Source organism: Corvus cornix, chromosome 12 (genome assembly GCF_000738735.6).
Source record: "Corvus cornix cornix isolate S_Up_H32 chromosome 12, ASM73873v5, whole genome shotgun sequence".
Taxonomy (NCBI): Eukaryota; Metazoa; Chordata; class Aves; order Passeriformes; family Corvidae; genus Corvus; species Corvus cornix.
The window spans coordinates 18,999,974-19,024,834 of record NC_046342.1 but is presented as its reverse complement, the minus strand read 5'-3'; the positions used below and the strand labels follow the sequence as shown (position 1 = coordinate 19,024,834).

At 47.2% G+C, this 24,861-nt stretch overlaps 1 protein-coding gene across 4 annotated transcripts in view; it reads right to left on the bottom strand.

Moving 5' to 3' along the window:
- Positions 1-24,861, bottom strand: part of CNTN4 (contactin 4) — a 271,038-nt gene that overhangs the window by 23,430 nt on the left and 222,747 nt on the right. For all 4 annotated transcript variants that reach the window (XM_039558958.1, XM_039558957.1, XM_010390268.4 and 1 more), the window contains 2 exons: positions 22,781-22,931; positions 6,297-6,424 (listed from right to left, as the gene is read on the bottom strand). In XM_039558958.1, the coding sequence (XP_039414892.1) occupies positions 6,297-6,424; positions 22,781-22,931 (279 nt within the window). The remainder of the gene's footprint in view (positions 1-6,296; positions 6,425-22,780; positions 22,932-24,861) is intronic.

Below are 24,861 nucleotides of genomic sequence, written 5' to 3'. Positions count from 1 at the left end.
GAAAAAAGAAACTCTGAACTTACTTCATTCAGCCAGCCCTAAGAGCAGCCCATTGGTGTTTGATTTCATTACTGGGATTTGATTTCATTTACATGTCTCTCTCTGCCATTTACTGGTTCTGGCCTCAGCAGCTGACCGGGTTTTACCTCTCCCCAGTAAGAAACTGAGAGCTCTCGCTGTGCTGTTCATGCACAGTTCTGTGATTCAAGTCTGGCTCAAGTGTTTGGCCACAAACCTGGGATAGGACAAGTGCCCAGAGGGGCCACGGCTGCTCACCCTGATCCTCAGCATCATCATCCTCCTCAGGGTGTCACCGACCTTCCCCTGCTCATAGATCACAGCACTTGTGGAATCACAGGACCATGGAATATGCTCTGCTGGAAGGGTCCCACAGGGATGATCCAGTCCCACCCCTGGCCCCGCACAGACACCCCAACACTCCCACCCTGGGCATCCCTGGCAGCGCTGTCCAAACACTCCTGGAGCTCTGGCAGCCTCGGGGCCGTGCCCATTCCCTGAGGAGCCTGGGCAGTGCCCAGCACCCTCTGGGGGAAGAGCCTTTCCCTAAAATCCAACCTAACCCTGCCCTGGCACAGCTCCAGCCGTTCCCCAGGTCCTGTCCCTGTCACAGAGCAGGGATCAGTTGTGTTTGACAAGTTCACATTCAGAAAATCAGAAGCCAAAGTTGCCTCTGAGCAGCCCAGGGAGGGGAGGCTTTGGGGAAGGCTTGACAGCACAGGAGGCATCTGCTTCTCATTTTGCCACTTCTGTCACCTCAGAATAATCACAGCCTTTTAACTTCAATAAACTGTCAGAAAAACAGCAATGTTAACAGGATACACAGCTCTTTCATCTTCCTCGGGGTGCTCCAGGGATGACCTGATTTTTCTGATGACCTCAGGTCCTCACCTGAACGGAGCTGGGAGGAAAACCTGGCTTTACCAGTCCCAGGTGTAACAAGCTTGGAGGGGATGCACCTGCCAGTGCTGAAACTCAAAGCTGAGCCCCTCACTCCTGCACAAGGTGATGTGGCTCAGCATCACACAGCAACCTTGGCTGCCTGGCAGCTGCAGTGAACAGAGAAGTTGCCTGAAACTATAAAACACTTGATGAAAGCTTGTGTTCCAAGTGCCATATGGAGAAGAGCTCTTGCAGGCTGCAAGGACCCTGAGGTAGCTGCTGGAGTCCAGCCCCACCATCAGCTTCTGCTTCAGGATTTCCCACCCAGGGGTGGTTAAGGAGATCCAGCAAAGTGCAGCTCAAGCACTGGGGCTGCCATGGTTGAGGGAGGGAGGACCAGATGTGGTGGATGCACAGCTCTCACATTTATAATTGTGCCTTTCATGCAGTGCTCTGGGTCATAATTTTACTTAAACCCAGCAAAAGAGCCTTAATTGTGTCCTAGAAATAATTGGTGTCAGTGGAAATAGTCCAATTAGAGCGGAATATTTTCCTTCGCAATTTCACGGGCAAAGATTATGGCTTTCCTTGTCAATTGTGAAAATCAAGCCTTTGCTGCTGGTTGTGACTCAGAAGTCAAGAAAGGTTTTTCCTAACTTAGAAATAAGTTTTATTTCTTAAACATGAGAATGCTTTACATGTTCTCATGAATAAATCAGAGCCTGCACAACTCCATGGCACTCCCTGAGCTTTTTTTGCCTACAAATCCCCGATTTAGAGATTCTGGAGAACAAGGTCATACCCTCAATTGACTTCTCCTCCATGGAATTTTTTTAAAAAATGTATTAGACCCGAAAAGGAATATTCAGTCATGTCTGGACTACATATAAATACTGTGTTCAGCAAATGCTAAAACAAAATTGAAGAATGATGAAACTTCTTTTGATGGTTTCAGAGTTGAGTCTCTATTCTGGTTTTGACACCAGCTGAACACAGACCTCGTGTGCTATCCAGGAAAATTACAAAAAGCCCAGAAAATATGGACAACCCCTCAAGTGCTGCTCTGGGATCATTCCTTTAAACTCTGCCTCTCTTTTTTAAATTATATTTTGTGCTTTCAACAGCAGGTGTCACTTAACCAGGTCCTTTTTTAAGGGCTGAGGCATAACCAATGTGAATTTAAGATCGTGTTGAATGATGAGGAGAGAAAAAGAAAGACTTTGCATGACCTTAAACACTGCAGGAACAAGGCAGAGCTCAGTGACAGGGGGGCCACTCGTGTTTCAATATGACCAACCACTGAACCCAGAATATGGGTGGGAGGGATGGAAAATGCCTGCAGCAGCTCTCTGGAACAGCTTTTCCACAGCAGCAAAGCAGAAGCAATGGGGGAAAAATCAGGGAGGTCTAGAGAGGCTCCTGGGAATGGGGACAGCACTGAAACAGGTCAATAGATTTCAGTATCCGCTGTAATTTCCCCTTGGTTCGTGTTAAAAAAACCCCAACATCTTAATGTGTGGTTTACTCTTCCTCTTGGGGAAAAATCTAAAGCCCCACTTGAAGGAACTGATATCCCACTTACTCCAAAGTCACTTTAAACTCAACAGAGCTGAGAACAGCTGGCAAAATTCAGTTATTAGAGTTCACTGATTAAAAAAACCCCACAACCTAAACCAAACCCCACGGACACGAGGAAAGCACAAGACAAATTCCAAGCAATGAAGTTTCAATTCTGCTCAAGTGATGTTGAAACAGAGACAACGACAGGTGGCAAGAGGGGACCATCACATCCCCCTGCCACTTTCTGCAGAAGGCAAATGCTGTGTCCTAAAGGACTGGAACAAACACAGTGAGAATTCCAGGTTTAAAGGCAGCAACATTTGAAGTCTCTGAAAAGTTACTCGATAATGGGCCAGAATTTACAGTATTTAATCAATTTCAACTGCAATGCAGCGCTTCAACATTCGCACAGAGGAATAGGCTCGGAATGAAAAATGTGCTATTTTATAGGAAATAATTTGAATCACTGTGCTGGACAAAATCAAGACTATCAGTCTATTCAAGCGTGAGGGAAAAATAACCTCCTGACATTATCTTTGTGTTCTTTTTCTGCTAAAGTGCTACGGATTCCAGCCAGCAAAAGTTCTCCTGCTTTTACTGCCTTGAGCCCTCCCGTGACAGCCCGAACGAGACGAGCTCACAGCAGTAGGAAAATGTTAAAGGTGCATCATAATTAAACAGGAAAATAAAGCCATTGGAACTTGCCCTTGTCAGAGAGGCACCAACGTGACCGGAATTGCTACACTCCCCCACGGGAGCACACAGGCACCAACTCTACCAAGGATTTAGAGATCAATTTAAATAAAAATGTATTTAAATAGATGTATTTAGATATAGAGATGGATTTATAGCTGAGCCCACAGCCCAAAGGGAAGCAGATGTTTGGGAAGCAGCTGTGGGTCAATGGGGGGACCATGACCCATTCACCTCCAATGTCCCCAAAGCAAAGCTGGCCACAGCTTAAATGAAAACTGTTTAATGTGTCTGGGAACATGCCAGAACAGAACAGTCCCACATGCCAAGGACTTTCTCATCCCAAAAAGAAGCAGTGGTGACACACAGTGATCAGCTGCATTCCCATCACCAGCTTGTTTGGGCTGCTGCATCCACACCCCACCTCACGTGGGTCCCACTCCCTGGGATATGAGCACAGGAGCCTCTCCTGGTGCTTCCCAAATCCAGAGCTTTTATTGCAGTGCCTTGGAATCAGTTTCCTCTTTCAGCCTGCTGCTGTACCAGCCAGTTGATATCACTGCATTAAATACAAATAAACTCGTTTTGTACAGGCTGTGCCTGTTTACTCTGTTTGTCATTTAATCCCCTGGTACTCAGAGAGTCTCTAATCTTTCTGTATGTTGGAAGAATTGAACATTTAGCCTCAAGTACAAGAAAAAATGAGGGAACAAGATGGAAAATTAATATTTATACAATACATGGAAACACACACCATGTTTTACAGAGCTCTGAGCACTGCCTTAGAAGGAGCTGCTTCTCCAGCCTTACAAACTCAATCCTGCTTTTTAATTTAGAGGTCAAACTGTACATGCAAGTTTCTAAGATTTCAGGTCTTGGAGGCCAAGAGGCTCTCATTTAGCACCAGCCAGCAGAACAAACCCAAAGTACAGCTGCACTGGTTCAGAAAACCACTGGGGTTCACCCAGCCTGATAGCAGAATGTTAATACACAGCCCTATGGGCACCTGTCAGAATTTGATATTTTTTAAACTGTCTACTCATGCATAAAATGCATATTTATTCATCCCTCTCTGGTTGTTTGCCAGAGAGTTATTTTAAGCTCCTTGGTTCTGGTGTAACATACTCCTCTCCTCCTCCCATCCTTGCCTACGCTGTCTCTGACACTCTCGGCATCTCTCCCTGAGAAAGGAAACTAAAAGAAAAATAAGGGTAGCCTGCAATATTAATGGAAGAACACAGGAAGGTTAGGAAAAATGTCTTGACCTTCACAGTTTTTTACTCCATGACATAAGAGGAGTTAGAAAAGAATGTAAGCATATCTTAAGGTCAAAAACCATATTGGCTGTTCAATTAGTCTTTTTGTACACCACAAAACTGAGTTAAAACAAGGAATTCACTCATGTTTCTGTCCAAACTCACACATGTTTTACTTAGGGCAGAGAAACTCAAGCATTTCACTCTATAATACAATATTTTACACAGTTCATTTGGAGTTCAGAATAGTTCCTGCTCTTTTATACTTTTTATGGGCCAGACTTGGAAACTGCATTTCTCAGTTTGCTGTTAATATCCACATCTCAGCCTTAAGAGTTTATTCTCTGCTTCATGCACATGCATCACTGCCATTAATGCAAAGGGAATGGAGTCAAAACAGAGCACTGAGGGGGGAAAAAGCCCTCACTAATCCTTTATAACCTCAGTGTGCAGAAAAGTGATTTGTGGAGCACGGGAACGCAGAGATCAGGTACAACAACTGCCGAGGTTTTCCTGGGAGCTGCAGGCTATTCCTTGGGCCTAGAGGAAGGAAAAGCCAGGGACTGCAGAAGCTTGACTGCAATAACAGAACCCAATCACTCCTGCTGCCAACAACTGGCTTTTTTATGGTGGGAGAAGCAGTCCCTGAACTGCAGCCCCTGATTCTTCCCCCTCGGGGTCTTGCAGCACGTGGAAAACCAGGACAGCCCAGCTGTGCCCAAGCTGGAGCTGAACAGCTGGAACCCCACCCTGGGCCGTCCCTGGGCAGCCTGGGGAAGGGGCTGGGGCTGGATAGGCTGTTTTGCTCCCTGGTTTTGCTCTGGGACAGACTGAGGCTGATCACAGGCTACCCAGGGAATGCCCCTGGATCCCTGGCAGTGTCCAAGGCCAGGCTGGATGGGGCTTGGAGCAACCTGGGGTAGTGTAAGATGTCCCTGCCCATGGCAGCAGGGGCAAAATGACCTTTAAGGTCCCTTCCACAATTTTGCTAATGGATAAAGTCCTCCATGTTCGGGCTCCCTGAGCAGCCCTGTCCTGGCTGTTTGCTGCAGGTGCCTCCTTAGGGAAACCCAGGTTAGGAAAAGGCAGAATCAGCTCCTACAGAGACCTCACTCTAGTCTTCACTTGTCTCTGTTCTTGTTTTCAGGGACCAGCGTGACCAAATGCCACACAAGGGACTCATAACAACCCCAAACCCAAAGAATTGTTGGGGGCCCTGTGCTTCCCTACAAGGTTCAGAAAATCCCAGACTGGCTGGGGTTGGAAGGGACCTGTGGATGTGTTCCAGCTATAAAAACCTTGGATTAAAACCTGCAATGAAACATTTTAAGTATTTCCTGTATACCACAGAAACAGTTGACAAGGAGAGCCTCTAACTGAGTATGATCCATCACTGCCAATGTGTGGGAGAATTAAAACTGACAGCATTAGAGCTTTCTGATTGATCACTTTGTAATCAATGCTTCCTGATTTGTTATCCAATATAGGTTTTTCCCCAAAGAAGAAGGAGATAAGAGAGTGATTGTAAGGGTAATAACCTATTATGTTCATGGCCTATAATCATTCATCAGACATTGGACTACTCATCAGCAGGCCAAAAATTAATTCAACACATTCGTCAGTGTCTCTCACTGTTTATCAAGTTATTCCTTTAAATATCTTGGTCACATTATTCCTTTCCATATCTTTGTCAAATTATAGCTTTTACTTTTGAGAACAACATTTGACAGAACATGAATGCACGTGAACAAACACTCGGAATTCCTGAAACGCTGAAATTCAGCCCTGGAGGAGGAATAATGATAATAAATCCAACTTATATATTAAAGAATGCCTTATCTATTAAATAGTCCCTCAGACACCCACAATAAAAGTTGATTTAGTCACCTTTCACCACCAGGCTGCCCGTGCTGCTCGCTGTCCCGAAGTGGTTGGTGGCCACGCAGGTGTAACTCCCCGCGTCCGACTTGGTGACGTTGACGATCCGCAGGCTCCCGTCATCCAAAACAGTGATTCTGCAAAGACAGCACACACAGGAGGCTTGGTTTTGGGGTTTTTTTTAAGCCAACATAAAACCCTTTTGAGTCTGCATTAATTATGGATGGTGAGAGCAGCAGAGAGCCCTGCCCTGCGCGGGGAGCTGAGCTGACGCGAGTCTCTCTGGACGCGCTTCATAAATAGTGAATGCATCATTTACATGAGTTTTCTGTGTCTTTACTCGAGGGCAACTTTCATTTACACATCAGCAGCTCGTGTAGGTTTTCCACATGCTGTACTTTGCTATTCAGCCCTCTCACCATGACAACCCTGCAGCACGTGGTGCTCTGGCTGCGTGGCAGACCCGGCGCTCGCTGCCTCGCGGTGCAGACGCCGCTGCCGAGCAGATGCGCTGGAGCAGGTGTTTCATTCCGGTGGTTTTTCCAGCAGGATGATGGCTTTTCACAGAGCTGCCAAGCTCTCTCTCCACCTCTCTGCCTGTGTGTCACTCAGCCCACGGGGTTTATCTGCAGTGGCGCTTGCAGGTTACAAAATCCTGTTTCACTCCCATCCTCTGCTCAGCTGCACATTCCCCACCTGAACAGGGCTGTTATTGGCAGTCCCTTGAGGGCAGGAGGCAGGTGGGGAGGGAATGGTAATTCCTGGGTGATCCCCACCTGCTCCTCTTGCATAAGAGTACTTCAGGCTCCCCTTGCTCTCTCAATGAGCTTTGCCTCCTGTGACATTTTTTTTTCTGCTCTGCTCTAAGTCAGTGAACACAGGAAACCTGAGTTTGCCCAGTAAATCCCATTGAAACACGAATTACTTGTTCCCTGTGGAGGCATCATCTAAGGAGACTCCAGAAAACCCTTTCTCCTACACTAAAATCACATCTTTTAGCAACATTTTTCCTCCTCAGAATCACGTCCTGCAGCACAATCTCCTTTCTCACCTTCAGCCACTTGCAGACCTTCATGGAAAACCTTGTATTAATTCCTGCCTTGTCCTGCTCAATTATTTCCCAATTTCACTAAAATGAAGAAGCCTTCCTGCATTTTTAATTCCAATGAAGCTCTGCACAAGTGAACAGAGAAATTGGGAGGAAAGAACCTCAGCAACAGCGCTGGCACCACTGCAGGAGGGCTCAGGGGCACTTCCCTGCTGAGGAGGCTTTAAGGAAACACTTGGAGCTCTGGGACAGCCCTGAGACAGCTGAATAAAGGCCCAGCCTGAGCCAAGGCACAAACTCAAGCACCAAGGTCACCTTGGGGCTCCTTGGCTCCTGCCAGCTGCAGCCACAGGGCTGGGCAAGGTCTTCAGTGACCCTCAGGAGTCATCAGCTCACCCAAGGGAGCTGCTGTGGCTGCCCTTTGTCATTCCACAGGCTCTTGGTGGGCACAACCGAGCTGCAGAGCCCCCATTCACAGACCTGCTTCAACAAATGGCACAGACTGAGTGACTGTGCCAAGCGAGGAGGAGGAAGATGGCACAGGATGCTCTGACAGCAGAGCCCATCTCTGTCCTGGCTCACCTCTCCCTGCCCTACTCCTGCAGCAGCCCAAGAGCTGGCAGGGAGCAGGGGCAGAGGTGATGTTTCACCCATCAGCAGCAGTGATATTAATAGGAGCTTCTCGGCTGGCTCATGGTCTCCAAATCGCTGCAGTCAGTAACGCTCTCTGCTGTCATTTATTTCTGAGGGACTCCAGGATTTGCTCCTGTGGCAGCTGCTGCAGCTCAGTGGTCGGAAGGGAGCAGTGGAGAGCTGCTGGGCTCACCTTCAGCACTCCGTGGGCACACCTCAATGCTCGTGCTGCATCAAACCTGTGCTGGAGTGGCCACGCTGGCCTCCAGCAGGAGCTGGGCAGCACCAGGAGCTCCCCAGGAACTATTTGCTGCTCTTATCAATTGCAGGTCTTCAAAAGAAGCAGGGCCTTTCTGAAAGCTGAAGGTGCTCTTGGAAAACATTAAAATTCCAATCAATATGAAGCAGGACAAGCTCAGCATTGTGCTCCAGCTCAAGGAGGACCATGGTGCTCCAGCACTGCCCCACCACTCTCTGCCTGCCCTCTCTCCCTCCACACTTCTGCCACCCCAGGAAACCCAGAAAAAGTGCAGTTTTAGATTATTTCTGTAGAGCTGAGATCTTATTTTTAGTTATTTACGCTTTATTTTCAGCCATATGGCTGAAAGCTATTTACTGGCTAATCTCTTTCATAGATCATTTTAATTGTGTCTCTTGATGAGGCCAGATTTAATTTCAAATTCTAATGCCTTTTCTGTCTCTGCCTTTCTCCTGCTACTGGTTTCCTGCTAAGTTGTCCTTATTCCCAGTGTAAGACTGGTTTTCGGTTGATGTGGACTGGATTGCCCTGGAGACACCTTTGGATCAGGACAGCTGATCCACCACCAGCCTTGGTGCATCTCAGGGAGCTTGCACTGCCTTTCTTTCCTTCCCTTCCTAAGCTGAGAGTGTGGTCCCTGGCTTTCCAGCCTGAGCCCACAAACATCCTTTAACCCCAGGAATGTCTTGCAAAGAGCTCAGGAGAAACCTGCCCTGAGTTCTCCAAACCCCTTCCCCAGAGAGCCTCCAGGCGCGTTGAATTCTCGTCTGGTCTCTCAGCAACCCCCTCCACGCTCCTGTAAACGAGCAGTGTTAAAAGTGACAGATAACTGTACAAGTTAACTGATTTTTTCCAAATAAATCAGACCATTAAAACCTCTCTGCGACTCATTGATTAGGAGGCCTTATGGTTATGTGGCTCTTTTTGCTGAAGCTGCTTTTCTACAGCAAATGTTTTGTCCTCTAATCTGAATCCAATGTGTTAAAAGTTAACAGATAATTATTTGTACACTTGGAAATTTGTTACAGTTAGTTGAGAAAGGAGGAAGGCCTCTCACTGATATTGCTAATTCCTGAATTTTCTTTGCAGGCTTATCTGCATTAAACGAGAGGAGAGGCTCATTTCAGGCCACTGAGGTTCTCAAACTGCTAATTGGCTCGAAAGCAAACAACCCTTCAGCCACAATTTTAAGCAGTTTGGGTGAACAAGTTCCTCCAAGACACAAAGTTCGAATTGAATGAAGCACTGCTCAGTGTGCTTTCTCCTCTGAAATACACCCTCAAAATGTTTTCTAGCCAGATGCCTGGGAAGACATAAAAATAAACCCCATTTCCCATAAACACACACATCAGAACAAAGTGTTGGCTGCTGAGTGTGCACCTCTTTAAACCACTACAAACTCAGAAAAGGAGCTACTGACTTGCTATTGAATGTTCTGGGCTCGCTGACTACTGCCAGCAGTGGTAACAATAAATAAAAATATAAATCTCTTGTTGCACAGGTTAATGAACTGCTCTGCTGCTAACCTGGCCCATGGTCACTGCTAATATCAGAGAAAAATCAAAGAAGATAAAATATCCATTTGGAAAAACTCAAAACCCCCCAAATTTAAGATTGTTTAGTATCCTTATAGAAAGAAAGGTCATCTATTTTAAACAGAACATTTGTAAGAGAGATTCTGGGGGTCTGTGTTGTCAGCTGGAGATTTCAGGTCCACAGAGAGCATGGACAGGTCTGAAATTAGGAGATAAAAGCATTGCTTGTTTCCTAAACTGAAGCGTTGGGTTCTACTGCAGGAAGAGCTGACCTTGTCAGTGTTTTGATCAGAACTCTTCTGGGGAAAAAGGACCTTTAAAAATGCTGAAAACACCCCTCCCCAGCCTTTTCCTCCTTGGCCATTTTCATTTCACCAGTGCAGCAGTGAATGGAAGAAATTGCTGGACACTTTTGCAGCAGCCTAAAGAAGCCACCAGGCACGGAGCTCCCAGAGCAGCTCCTGTGACAAGGGCAGGGAGTGACAGCACAAAGGGAACGGCTTCCAGTGCCAGAGGGCAGGGAGAGCTGGGATATCCATCCCAGAGGGATAACAGCCCTCTGGCTCAACACAGCAACACTCGCTCGCCCCGCGTCTCCAGGAGCAGCTGGAGATGGATGAAGAGTTCAGGCAGACCTGGAGCAGTGTAAGGAGAAAGAGCAGTGCATAATCACTGGGGTCTGATCTATTGGTGCTTATTCCCAGCTCATGATCCACCTGCCAGATCTGTAAATCCCCCACCAGCAACTGTGTTACCTCCACCCCGAATGGAGCATGGCAGAGCTGATTCATGGAGCCCTCTGCAGCACTCCCCACTGCTGGGCAGCATTCCCAGGAGCAGATAAATAATCCTCAGCCAGTAACATATGCATTTAGAGATAGAAATTGTCCTGTCGAGCTCAGTAAGAGTTTTATCACCAACTTTGCGAAATGAGATCAAGCCCTCACCTGGAATATAAACCATAGTGGAAAACTGCCCAACTCCCAGAGCACATCATAAAACTGAGTGCCACGAACCATCTGCAGCCCAGCTCCATGGAAATCTGACCTCTGGGCATCCGGCTGCATTACCTGCACCTCCCAAAACGTGCCTGCTGCTCAGCTTTGGCCTCCCACTTTGACAGAATGTTCCCCTAAAATCCCAGACTTACAGTACCTACCGGAACATCTTGCTCTGGAGTTTAGTTACAAGGAAATCCATGTGGCTCCTGCAAGCAAAGCCCTGAAGAGCCAGGGGTGGTTGGACCTTCCACCTGCCCCTTGCAGGTGGAAACCCATGCAGGATGAGGAGCAGGGCCATGCCCCAACCTTCCCAATGGGAATTCTTCCCTGACTCCCAAAGCTCACCCAGCCCCGCTGCGGAGCTGCACAGCCAGGTGGCACGGCAGGTCTCCCTCCATATATTCCTCTCAGCTTGCCCTGTACTTGTCTGTTCAGGAGGTGGAAACACGAGGGATCTGATAAGAACGGGGCACAGATGCAGTGCCTGTGGCAGCTGGGCCGTGCGCTCCCTTCCCGAAGGACACGGCACAACTCCGGCACTGCAGATTAGAGCCCGGTGTTTCTTTGGAGCAAAAGTGATCAGAATTACAAAGGGACTCGTTTTTTTTCCTCCCTCTCAAATGGTTTCATTAGCACTGCTGCAATGAAATAAGGCATTTTGTTTTCTTATCTAATCATTTTAGCATTTTAATTTATGAAATACAAGCATAACTACCCTTGCTTTCACTCTTGATTAAACACACGCAGCCGAAATATTTCATGCTTAGCCAAGTGAATATTTTAAATATTTTTTCCCCCATGAAACAATGTTTAGGATGTCCGATTCTTTTTCTATTACAGGGAGAAAAGATGTCTTAGAGTAAGCATTTAAATGAATGTCAGCTGGAAGAAACACACACTGAGTGCAATTTGAGATAAAACTACCATTGATCCCTTCATGTACAGCCTTTGTGGCAGTGGTGACGTGGCTATTGAAAAGAGACACTGGTGCCAGAGTTCTTCCAGGAGATAATCCGTCTTCTGAGAGAGGATTTGGGTTAAATGTACCTGTGAAAAACAGTGTATTTCAGCCGACATGATGAATGGCCTATTGTTCATCCTCGCTGCCGTGCCTGGGCTGGGGGGGCTGGAAGCAGAGAAGAAAGCAGAAGCACCAGGCAGCCCTGACTGCAGTCTCAGCACTGTATTTGTTCCCTTTCCCAGAGTTCTGAGGCAGGAATATCTAGAGCAATTTTTAGCCTAACAGCAACTTTGCCTCACGCCACAACTCCGGGCAATTGCATTATTTATCAGATTATTTCTATTTCTATCACATGTCTTTGTAACAGTTTACTACCTTCTAAATAATGCTTGCCACGCAATGAGGAGGGGACTGGGTTATTAAAACCATCTCGTGGATGTGGTACTGACCATTAGGCTATTTTGGGTAAACAGTGGAGTTTATAAATCCTCACAGGTTTTACTGCTCAGAGCACAGCCCCCCCCAGATCAGGGACGCAGCTCACGAGGTGCTCATCACCTGAAGAATGGGCTGGTTCAGGGTATAGTGCACAGGTGATCACTCCTGTGGCCCTGGGATGCTGTCCCCAGGTGTGACTCTGACCTTGTGTTGCAGAAATCAGTAAGAGTCAGGTCGGAGCTTTCTGCTTCGTAATGTTCATCGCCACTGAAATACCCCGAGGCCAAAGCCAAGGTCTGGGGCTCCGCTCCACAACTCTGGTGGTGCACAGAGGGAGAGAGCCCTGATCCTAGACCCCACCCAGCCCCCTCTCCTGTCACCTGAGACCTCCCACCCTTCATCAACACCAGCCCAAACCCTCAGCATCCCCCCTAAGCGGGCAGGGCTTTCCAGGCTGGGGCATCACCCTCGTCCTGTTACCCCAGATGCTTCTGAAAAGGGGCAAGAAAGGGATGGAGTGGGACATCAACACAGCCTGAGGGCTCAGAACACCAACCTGAGCAAGGAGGGGACAAACTGGGTCTGTTCTACAGCTGTCAGGGTAAATCCAAGGGAAAGGCAGGACGATCCCGTGTGCCGGAGCACCATGAGTTTTCCATATGATCATCCATCCAAACTCCATCTAAACTCCCTGCACTCCTACTGTGCACACAGTCTCCTACACACCTGCACCTTCTTGCCCTGGCAGGTGTGCCTCAGACAGGCCCCCAGAGCTGCTCCAGTGTTTATTCATCTGTAAGGACCTGTCTTTTCATGGTTCACAGAAGAGCCTGAGATAATTCAGAGCCTCCGTCAAAGCCCATTTAATTTAGTGCACGTCTCTCTCTCTCCGTGAAGGCAGCAGCAGATAAGTCCTGCCTTATCCATGACAACTGACAGGCCTCTTAGCAGCAAACCCCCTATAATTAATTTTCAGGTAAGAACTATGTTGGCTCTAAATAAACTGAGGTAAAATCCTGTTGCATCGAGTTCAGCAGAACATCTCCCACTTCCCAATATCCCATCCAACCCTGCCCTCTGGCACTATCTGTCCACGGAAAAAGCCACTCTCCCTCTTTTGGTACTGACTTACCATAAAAACCTGTAAATAATACTCTAAAGAGAAAAAAAAAAAAAATAGAAGGTATTTTGCCCAGATAACTATTTTTGAGAATACAGTAGAGGCCCCTTTGGGAACATCAAACATCACAGCAGCACTGAATTCAGCATCAGCTTAAACCAGCCATGGATCTGGCATCCGAAGTTTTCCCACAATTTTGTTTTTCCACCAATTGTTTATCTGCAGTGATGGAGCAGTCCAAAGCAATAATGCTGCATCCAGCCATTATTAATAGCTATAAACACAAAAGCTGTGGTTTGTCATCATCCTCCCTTTGGTCTGTACATTTTTGAGACAAGTCTGGAAGTGACAGAACCTCGTCCTGATGGAGCGGGGAGGCAGAAGGAAAGGAAGGGAGCATTTACAGCTGTTGGAGACTTCATGTAGATTGTTCAGAGATGCCTGGAATTATAATTCAAATATAAAAGTATCCCTAGGTTATCTAAGAAGAACAGTTCTCTGGAAAATATCTTTCTTAAGGGATGCTGATAAAGGGAGGAAACAAATGAAAACCAAACACAAGCACTGCGAGGGACCCTGAAGGGAGCGAGGGGGCCATGGAGAATTTAAAATAATAGAAACCTTTTGCCTTCTCTCCCAAGCCACTCTTTTTTCACTACACACAAAATTAAAATAAATACAGTCAGAAAGCCCATGCCATGAAAATAAATATTTGAGGAGGCAGATTTGAGTAAAGCAAAGGAAAGCTTTGTTTTTACAGCAGCTTTCGTTCCTGACGCGTGAGGCAGTGACAATTTGATACGGGAAGATTCTGCAAGTCTAGAAGGGTCTGATGGTGCAAAGAGCCAATTTTCCATTGATTTTGGTGGGAAATGAAGACCATCCCCAATGGGAAACAGCCCTTTTGACACAGCCCCTCCACCTGGCAGTTTATTTTATAGACAAAGCTGAGAGTTTGCTATAAACCCTGAACGCTGTGAGGGCACCACGAGGGACAGGGATGATCCACACTCCAAACAGAAGGCTCAGGACCTGGACCAGCTCTTGCTGGTGGCAGTGGAGGGGCAAAGCACACTGAAAACCATGTCCTGAAAGGCTAAACCCTCCCTTTCTGCACAATTAGCCAGCAGAGACACAGCTCTCCACATGCCTCCTCCTGTGCTCGCAAGTGAGGAAAATCCTGTGTAGGCAGCAGCAGGTGCTGCAAAGCCACTCCTGCTCTCACTCTGTCTAATGTTCAATGAAATATTTGCTGTGCTCAGTCTTCCAGGGCACTGGTATAGCCCAAAGCATGGAAATTAAATGACTTCCAGTCCATGAAGAGGGACAGTGGAAGTCCAAGGAATTGTTTGGAGTGCAGCATCCAGCCACCTACGCCAACAACTCTTCCTGACAAGGACAAGCCACCACCCTCTACCCACAGCAAACGCTGGGGAGGTTTGTAGAACTTAAGAATCAGAGGGAACTCCACTGGAGCTCATAAAAATATTCTCTTATGAGGAAAAAAAATCCATGCAAGATTTTCAGTGCATCAGCTGCTGACACAAACTGTTTCTGGGAGCGTTCGTGAGATCGGAGCAGAGGCAGCAAATGCATTCTCAGCTTATTTGTTCCAGCTGATACCACCCGAATTCAAGCCCAAAGGCACAGTCTTTCAAAGATAACACATCTTTCCCTCTGGTTCCAACAAAAAATGCCCAAAGTACAAAGACAAATTACACACTTGGCTTGTAATGGACGTTAACAGATTTGTGAGATCCAAGGACACATTTACATCACTTCAAAACAATGTTTGAATAACCATCAAAAATATCACCAAGTCTGAAATGTTCATTAGGAATCCTTCTTCCCCTTTAGACAAGTAATGATTTCCTTGGATTTTGAAAGTGCATCTCAAAGTATGGCCCAAGCTGTAAAATCATTACCTGCTTGCTCTTAGTCATAAGATAAAAATACCCAGGAAACATTTGATAATAATTTTCTCCTTTAGAATGCTACAGACTTACTAAAATCATTATCACTGTTTTCTTCAGCTGGAGGACAAGTGGGAAGTTACATATCAATTGCAAACTGCACTCAGGAGACTGCTCACAGGCATTTCTTTGGAAAGCAGTGGCTGCAGGCTGTGCTCACCACGGAGCAAACCCCGTCCTGCTGCCTCCGACAGCGGCACTGCAGGGAGGGACTGGCTCCTTCCTGGAGCAGCTTTACACAGAAGCAGAAACAATTTATAGCTGCGTGTCCAGCACCTAGAGATGAATTTAATAATCATAAAACCATGAGAGCCTCAAGCAGGAAAAGCAGCACATGACACCTTTCTTTTAAGGACATCTGGACGTCAACATGGGACACGTCTCGCTGTGCTCCGGAGGTCGGACGCCTCTGGGGCAGAGCTCTGAGTCCTCTCCACCTCTGCAAGCAGGGCTCTGCTTTTAGAATTAGTACACAAGCACCAAGGTAAAAGCCTGATGATTTCTCTTGACCCCTTGTGACAGGTTTCTCTTAAGGATATCTTCGTCCTTCTTTCAAGGACTTCAACACGGGACATGTCTCGCTGCATTCCGGAGGTCAGATGCCTCTGGGACAGAGCTCTGGATCCTTTGCCCTCTCCACCTCTGCAAGCAGGGCTCTGCTTTTAAAATTAATCCACAAGCACCAAGGTAAAAGCCTGATGATTTCTCTTGACCTCTTGGGGCACAGCAGCCCCGTGGGTTTGGTCACACCACGGTTCTGAGCCGGGTCCAGCAGCAGCGCAGGAGCAACGATGTCCTACACGTGTTTCACTGAGCACTACAACAACACCACGCTGCAAATAATCTGCTGGGGAAATAGGAACAGATTGCAGATGTTCCAGGAGCCTGTGTCACGGTGTGAGGGAGAGTCTCATTCCAGGAGTGCCAGCTGAAACTTGGCAGAGGCTGGGATTGCACTCGGCAGTGCACTCGGCAGCAGTTTGTGGCTGGAAACAGGAAATCATTTCCTGCTTCCACAGGAGCAGATGGAAGAAATGGAAATTTTAGGGATCGGCCTAATTATTGATGCATACAAAATAAACCAGCACTGAACCTGGATTCTACACAAATCTCTAACCCTTCTCGGTTAACCTTTAGCTAGAAACATTTATAGGATCGTAAAATCATTTTGGTCGGCAAAACCCTCTAAAAACATCGAGTCCAGCTGTTAACGCAGCACTGCCAAGGCCACCAGTGCCCCATGTCCCCACGTGCCACAGGTTTTTAATCCTCCAGGGGTGGGGACTCCACCACTGCCCTGAGCAGCTGTGCCAGGGCTAGACAGCCCTTTCAGTGCTAAAACATGGTGTGATCATAGAATCCCAGGATGGATTGGGTTGGGAGGGACCCTAAAGCCCATCCAGTGCCACCCCTGCCATGGGCAGGGACACCTCCCACTGTCCCAGGCTCCTCCAAGCCCCAATGTCCAGCCTGGCCTTGGTCTTCCAGAACAACACAGAGCTAAAACCAGCTTCTGCTGGGAAACAGTCTATGAACAGGAGGCCGTCAAGGACAATGGCTTTCCAAGACCTCTGAGCACCAAATCCTGTGGCTTCCTCGTTCATTTTATTATCTTTCTGCAGAAAATTGGTTAAAATAAGTGGACGAGTCAGTTATTTCAGATGTTGCAATGAAGTAGAGCCATCTCCTGCCACGGTCTTTGCAAAGTAAGATGAATGCTGCACTGTCGATTCAAACTTCAGAAAGCCATTTGCAGGGTGTCATTTTTCATTTTGCCGGGGCAGGATGTAATGAAAACCCGACAAGTTATTGATGGTTTGGTTACCTGTCTGCCTTCAAGAAATTGCACAGGTGCTTTATGTAAAAAAAAAAATACAAAGAGTCAACACAATTAATGCGAAGCAATGATGGGAAGCATCCTTTGAGGTTTCCTTTTCTGCTGAAGTGTCACTAGACTGCGTGTCCAAAAGACACTGCTGGCAATTCATCTCCCAAGTAATCAGGATAAAAATATCACCATGGTTTGTACCCTGGCACCAGCCTGGGAAAGATGTGCTGTCTGTCTTCTGGCCATTTTCTTTCTGGCTGTTTAAAGTAATTAAGCACTAATTAGGAAGTTTGAGGCGACAAATATAAAACTGGAATTTATACAACTTTTTGCACTCAAGACATGCTGGAAGAATGGGAGAGAAACTTTTCTTGTTCAATTTCACCATTTTTCCTCCTCAAAATGATGTAGCATCAACATGGACACTTTAAAATTCCTGTTATAAACCTGTTATAAAACAGTATCTAAGTGAGGGGGTCCATAAATGGCCAAGCTTTGTGAGGAGGTCCTTAGGATGTGAGCTCTTGAGAAAACCATGGCTAAACTCCTTCAGGGAGACAAGACTTACAGAGCAGTTTTGAAGTGCAGAGGACAACAAAAAAATGAGGTGAGAGCTTTCTGCTTTTCCCTGGCCAGAATCACTCCAGCTCCTGGAGAAAGGATTCAGCTGCTTCAGCATCACCTGGTGATTCCCAATGGCCCAAGGACCAAGGACAGGAGGGAGCAGCTCGGTGTCCCCCGGGGCAGGACCTCAGCTCCTCTCCGAAGCAGCTGCAGTGCCTGTGTTGGTCGATGTTCTTCTTTATGAACAAATTAACATTCCCTGCCAAATTAATAAGCCTGGAGGCACAGCTGTGTGTTAACATATCCAAGAGGCTTTCCAGCTCCAGCTGCCTGGTTTCCTTCCTTCTGAGGAGGCTGGGATTTCAGGGAGCTCTGGTTGGGATTTTGCTGATGGAGGGGTGAACAGCCCTGAGCCCTGTCACATTCCCACTGCTCCTTCCCAGTGTCAAGCCCTCACCTTCTTAGGACACCAGTTGTGGCTGCCCCTGGATCCCTGGCAGTGTCCCAGGCCAGGCTGGACACTGGGGCTTGGAGCAGCCTGGGACAGTGGGAGGTGTCCCTGCCCATGGCAGGGGTGGCACTGGATGGGCTTTAAGGACTCTTCCAACCCAAACCATTCTGGGATTCACAACTTTGGAAACCAAATTACCCTCCTAGATTGTCCCTGACTCTGGGCTATGGTGGAGAGAACAGTGAAATACCTGGGAAAATCTGGACCCAAATTACTGAAAGCTTGGAGCAGATAAGGCAGTTTGGGTACCAGATCAGAGCAGCTGTCTGCAAGTGCAGTTCTCTCTCCTCAGTGTTGTTTGACAAGGACTGAGTTAGCCGGGCACTCGTTACGCTTCTGAATGCTTCCGTGGCTGAACTTGCTGGGAAAACGCCACCATGTGCTGCTTTCCTGTGCTTTCGTTGGTTTTCAGCTACAAAAAATAGCAATGTTCCTGCTGTAAGCGCTGTGGCTCTGCGTGTGCAAGCTCACACATCACAGAGCTTGTCAGGACTGCGAGATAATGGGACCAACTGGGAAAATTTCCATGAAGAACGTGAGCGTGCCTGGAGTATCTAGGTCAGATCTTGCTCTAACAAAGTGAACCAAGAGGGTCCCTTTATACAGAAACTTGTTTAATTAAGATAACAGATGTTGCTATTACACAAGTCATAGGGAATGGTTGTTTAATTGGACACTTTCACATTCTTTGCTACCAGCACAAAACATCATTTGTTTTTTTATGCATTTCTTTCCTTACAATTAAACTGTATAAACAATGCAGGCACTGTACATTCAAGGAGAAGAAACGGCTCTAATGATGTAGGGGCTTTAGATGAAGAAGAATGAGAGAAGAGCAATTTGTTTGGGGCTTAAAAATACAATTATTTTTCTGTCCCAGCCTGAGTACATGTCTGGTGGCAGGGTAAATATGACTTCCAATAGCTCTAGGAGAACATTAGGAATTAAGACTGTTGTGTACATATTTTAAATGAAAGTTGTCTTGGTTTTCCTGCACTCTTTCTGCTGTTGGGGAGCCAAGGAGAAGGGGAGAAGTGGGAAGCTGTGGAGGACCAAGAGGATGAAACGTGAATCTGCTCTTGAACCCCACAATGCCTACGGCTTCACCTCTGGGAAATGTCACTGTGTCTCACTCTGTGAGGAATAAATAAATGGAATTATTGCCATTAAGGCATGCAAATTAAAAGCCCTTTGCCTAAGTCCCAAACAAGACCCGAGAAAAGAGGGAAGACTTGCAGGGGAAGCGATGCAGACCCTGCAGGGCTGAACACCCCCAGAATGGTTCAGGTTGGAAGGGATCACTGGAGGTCATCACATCCAACCTCCCTGCTCAGGCATGATTCAGGAGTCCAGACTGGTCCAGAAGAATCATTCTGTGCCAGCAGCAAAATAAATCCCCTGACCAATTCCCTCAGAAATTTCCTTAAGATGCTCTAACAAAACAGCCTCTGGTGGAAGTTATTAAAAGCCAGTTCACTCTGTGCAGCCCCAGATCTGTTGCCACAGATCACAGGATCATCTGAGCCCCGATGTGAAACCCACAGCTCCCACAGCCTCGGGTGCTGCTCTCCCACAGGACAGCACCTGGGGGTTTGTTGGGACACCAGCCTTGTTTATTTGGGGGCTATGGAAAACCCAGGGGCCATTCTCATCAGAAAGGCATCCTCTGGTCCTGTGCGAGGCTTTCCTGGGAACAGGTGGATTTTAATCGTGTTTCACCTGCTCCTACTCTCCCAGTGGCTCTGTGAGGAGCAGCATTACCAGGCCTAAGGACCTGTCCCACAGAGTGTAACACTCACTTTGCACTGGAATGCGACGGGAAGATCAAGGATGGAAAACGATCTCTGTACTTCCCCCATGCAGAAATAGCCTTTGTTTCCAAACAGCATCTGCAATACACCTATATCTGTGCTAGAGCTGTTCCTATGTAAAATTTACCTTCTGGATCAGTCCCCCAACATAATTTTGACTCAGTCAGGCCTCCAAGGCAGGATTTCCATTATTATGGAGATGAAGTGCCTTTAATGACTGCAATAATATAATTGTACCCCAGGGCAGAATTCCTAATAACACAATTGCACAGTTCTCAACCACCAGTAAGAGATGCCCTCGGGCCACGGTATTCATTAGAGGTGCAGCACACACTACCTCAGCCTCCAGAGAAGAATATGAAACCTAAACCGATAAAGCTCTTGTTTTTTCACCATGGTGGTCTCTGCTCTCTGGGCAAACATTGAACAACACACTTTGTTTTGCCTCCTGGACAGCAGGAGCCTCCAGAGCCAGAGTTCCCAGCAGCAAAAAACCATGCACAGTGTCCCCAGCAAGGAATTTAACATCACACACCAGCTGAAAAGCCACAAAAGCCCCAGGAGGAGCTCTGAAGCGATTGCCATGGCAGCCGTCAGGCTGCACATCAGCATTCAGAGCAAGCACTGACACAGGAATGCTGCTTGTATCTCCACCTGGAATTGGAAGGATCATCTATATTGATTAAGCTTCACGTGATCAACCTGCAGGCTGGAGAAGGATCCAGATGTTCGAGTGCCTCTCTGGTACTCGAAGGACCCTTTAATGTCAGTTTAAGCAGAGATTTCACTGAAGTTTCCTCTCCCACGCCTGCCTAAAAGTTCTGTTTCCCATCCTAGATGAAGAGATTGCAGCAGCAGCTTTTCCTGGCATCTTTCTTCCTAGATTTCAACAGATTTGTTTCCCAACAGCCAAGAAAGTTCTTGTTTGAAGTCCATGCACAATTGTGGGTGTAGGGAGACAGTGGAGCTGGACTCCAGCCACTGCTGCTGTCCCCCAGGACAGCGGGGAGGAGATGACATTCCAGCAGGCACAGAAAGCAGAAAGAGAGCAGCACTCAGCAGAGCCCAGGCACTCGCCCCTCCTGCCCGGGGAGGCAGACGGTGCTGGTGAGCAGTGCCACGACCACAGCAGACAATGTCATTCCCTAACTGTGCATTTCACACGGTGCCCAGGCCCAGCCTGCAGGGCTGGCGTGGTGAACAAAGGCAGTGGCGAGGATTCAACGCCCTCATCCGCACAGGAGACACAGCCCAGTGTGTGTCAGAGCAGTGCCAGTGCCAAGGCACCGCGGCGCTGCGCGTTCCGACACCGCGCCAGGTAATCCCTGCTGGATGATCTCGCTGGCTGGAAAACCCCTGGGCTGAAGGAGCTCAAGATTTCACACTTGCTTGGGCACATTTCACATCTGGTTTGCCATCCAGGGCTGGGTGCCCAGGTGAGAGGCTCCTGGTTGTGGCTCAGCAGGAGCAGGAGGAGCGAGCCTGGCACTGCCACGAGAGCCCGCAGCACACCTGGCTGGGTTTGCCCCTGAGCTCAGCGCTGTGCCCACCACCCTCCTCCCATCACTGCCCCAACTCTGGCTGGGCAGCCCCACTCCCAAATTAGAATGAGGAGCAGGAGCTGCGCTGTGCCGAGGGGAACAGCCTCAGAGCACACAGCACATTCAGCCACGGACTGCGCCAGCAAGCACAGGGAGACAGATGGGACCTCGTGGGGCTGACACCACAAAGCTTCCAGCACCAAACACCTGCCATCCTTGGCACCACCCTCACCACAAGAACAAGTTATTTCAGTTTGAAAAAGCAATACACTTTGATCTATGACAATTTTGACCTCGGCAGCTCTGTGCTCTACCTGCTGAAGGAAGCTTTGTGTCATCGATCACCAACTCTTTTCATCCCAAGGGGTGAAGGAACAGCCCACAGACAACAGCTTTGTAAGGATCAGGGAGAGGAGCTAAACAAGTCAGAAACAGGGTGTTCAATCTTTTAATCATCTGGCTCTAAATGAACTGTAGCTTTCTGCATACTCAGACACACCACCACAGTATCTACATCAATGGACATTACAGGCTGGGTGGAGCAAGATCAGACTTTCCAAGAGAAAAGAACAGCTCGAACAGATTAAAGCTTTCAAAGATAACAATTTCCTATAATTTCTGGCTTTTTGACCTTTACTAACAAGGCAGGATTCTCCCCATCAATCCTTGTGTCACATCATGTTTTGGAGGGGTGTCAAGGACAGCTCTCCATGTGCTGCTCGTAGGTGCTGTGACACAACCACACCTCTACACAGCCAGCAACAAATCAACACCACAGAGGAGGATTTGAAAAGTTGGCTTTTGAATTTAAAAAGAAACTGGAAAAAAAATTATTTGGCCAGTCTGAGAAAGCCATCTTCAAGTCAGGTGTCAGAACTGCCAAATTAATTACTGACCCCAAATAACTCCTGTTTGCAGGACACTGAGTAATGTACCAGGGCTGTGCCATTTGCAGTGGAGGCTTTTATCTCCTGGGAATTGATTTTTTTGTAAAAACAATGCTTATTTAGAGCACTGCAGAGGCAAAATATTTGGTTTTTTGGAGTGCATCTTTATCAGCTTCTTGGCAGGGATGCTTTAACAGCACACAGAGGTGGAATGGGCACGATGGGAATAGGAATCTTACCCCCAGCTCCTCAGGACTGAACACTGGCTGTTTCCTCACATATTTGCAAGTCAATTTTGTGAAGCTATTAATGACAAATTTAGCTTTGATTGCTGAAAGTCCCTGGGTTAGGTAATGAAAAAAATGGTTACTTTAAGACATTACCTCTCATTTTCTCTCAGGATGTCTTTTCCTTTCTTCCAAGAATAAGTAGGTCTGGGGGAGGCTTTGGGCTTGCACTCAATGATGACGTCACCACCCACTTTAACAAGAGTTAACTTCTTCAGGAGAGTTTTGGAAAAGTCTGGACCAATGGCTGAAAGCAAAATCAACACAAACCAGATCAGAATTCCCTTGGGAAAAAACAAAGTCAGACTCTTTTGAACATTACAAAATTCCAGGGTTGTTTTGTGCTTTCAATTCCTAAATGATTGGACTTTATGAACTACGTGGATGTCTGGGCAAACAGACACTTGAGCGCTTCTTTCACTGCAAAAAATACTTGATTTGTTTAAAAATGTGTGTTCAGCTAAAAACCTGAGAAACCAGTAGCCCCATCATACACATCTTACTGGGGCAGCACCCCCAGGAACCACTCATGCATGAGGAGTATAAAGTATTTCCTTTTTCTGTGTCAGGATCATCCTTTTGTCAGGCAGGAAAATTCTCCCAAACACAGAAGCCATATAATTAATCAGGAATGTTAATATTTCCAGAAAGGCTGACACTTTTATGCTTTCTATTCATAGCTGTTGCATAAACTGGGTTATTTATTTTAATTCTCTACAGGTGGGAGACACTGACACGGCCAGGTCCTGAACCAAGCAGAACAAGGCAGCACTTGCTGGCTCCAGGACACAAAGTGCTCTGGAATCAGCTCCTGTGCTGCCCCCAGGGCACACTCCTGTGCTTTGTGACAGACACTCAGAGATCCATGAGGCGACCCTCGAAGCCCTGCAGCCTCTCTGCAGCCCAGGGAACGAGGAGATGCCTTGGGGTCTGATTCCTGCCTCAAAGGCTCTTCAATGATCCCTTTGCTGGGACCCCGTGGCAGGCAGGGCTCTGAGGCAGCAGCCTCCAGAATGGCTCTGGCACCGAAACCCCCCAAGACAGCCAGGAGGTTTTATTGGTATCAGGTAGGACAACTCATTTCTTCCATGTAGAAAGCTCAGAGCAAAAGGTGAGGCAGCTGAAGGGGTTTAGGAACAGCTCTGGCAGACAGGAGCAGTGGCAGCAATCTCTGCTCTCTCCATGCTCCCTGCTGGCTCCCTGGATCCCTCCTGCTCCAGCCCTGGCTCCCTCCAGCTCTCAGCACTGTCCTTGAGTGCCTTATTGCTGCCTCGGCGAGATGAGAGTTGAGATCTCTGTGCCCTACATCGCCTCGATGCCCCACGACAGGATCCAAAGCTCACCTGCAGCAGCTGGGACACCAAGCCCAGCAAATTCCTTTTCCTCAGGGCACCTCATCTGCCTCAATTGTTTTGGGTATCATTCCTGCTGCCACAGAGGTGAGTAAGCATAATCCCACACTGAAAATGGGATGGGCTTTATGATCCAACAGTGATCCAAGTTCCTGAATCAGAGTTCTGTGATCTCTGAGCTGCTTTGTTTTCCATATCTAATCACACTCAGAAACAGAGGTATGATATTAAAGACCATAAAAAAGCCCTGAAATCAGCACTGGCTTTGTAAAACACTCCAGAATTAAAGGAGACATCCTGAGGACACGTCCCACCAATGCACCCAGAACCAAATGCTTTAATATTTATATCATATATCATTATTAATAAATTATCACTTCTGAAACTGATTTCTCATACGATTGTCCCGAATTTATGAGCAAAAGAGATTTTTTTGAATAATCCTGTTACTCCCATCTCTGTGATAAATGGTTTAGACTGGTTTTTTGTGAGTCATTTGCTGCATTTTCTTGCTCCTGTGTGAGACAGAGGAGTTGCTCACTGTGGGTTTTGTTCTGTGATGTTCAAAACGTTGTCATTTGGTGTTTAGAAACTCTGGACTCATTTCTCAGCACTGCCACAACTTCTCTGTGCCACTTCAGGAGTAATAAATTTAATTTATTCACACCTTTTGTTTGTCCAATGGGGATTTTAATGACCTTTTTTTCCCACTCTAGGCCCACATTTCATTTTTTCAATTTGTTTTTCAACATCTAGCCTAAAAATTCTGTAAGACAAGACTGCATCTCAAAATATGTATTTTACAGTGTCCAGCAGCACAGGAGT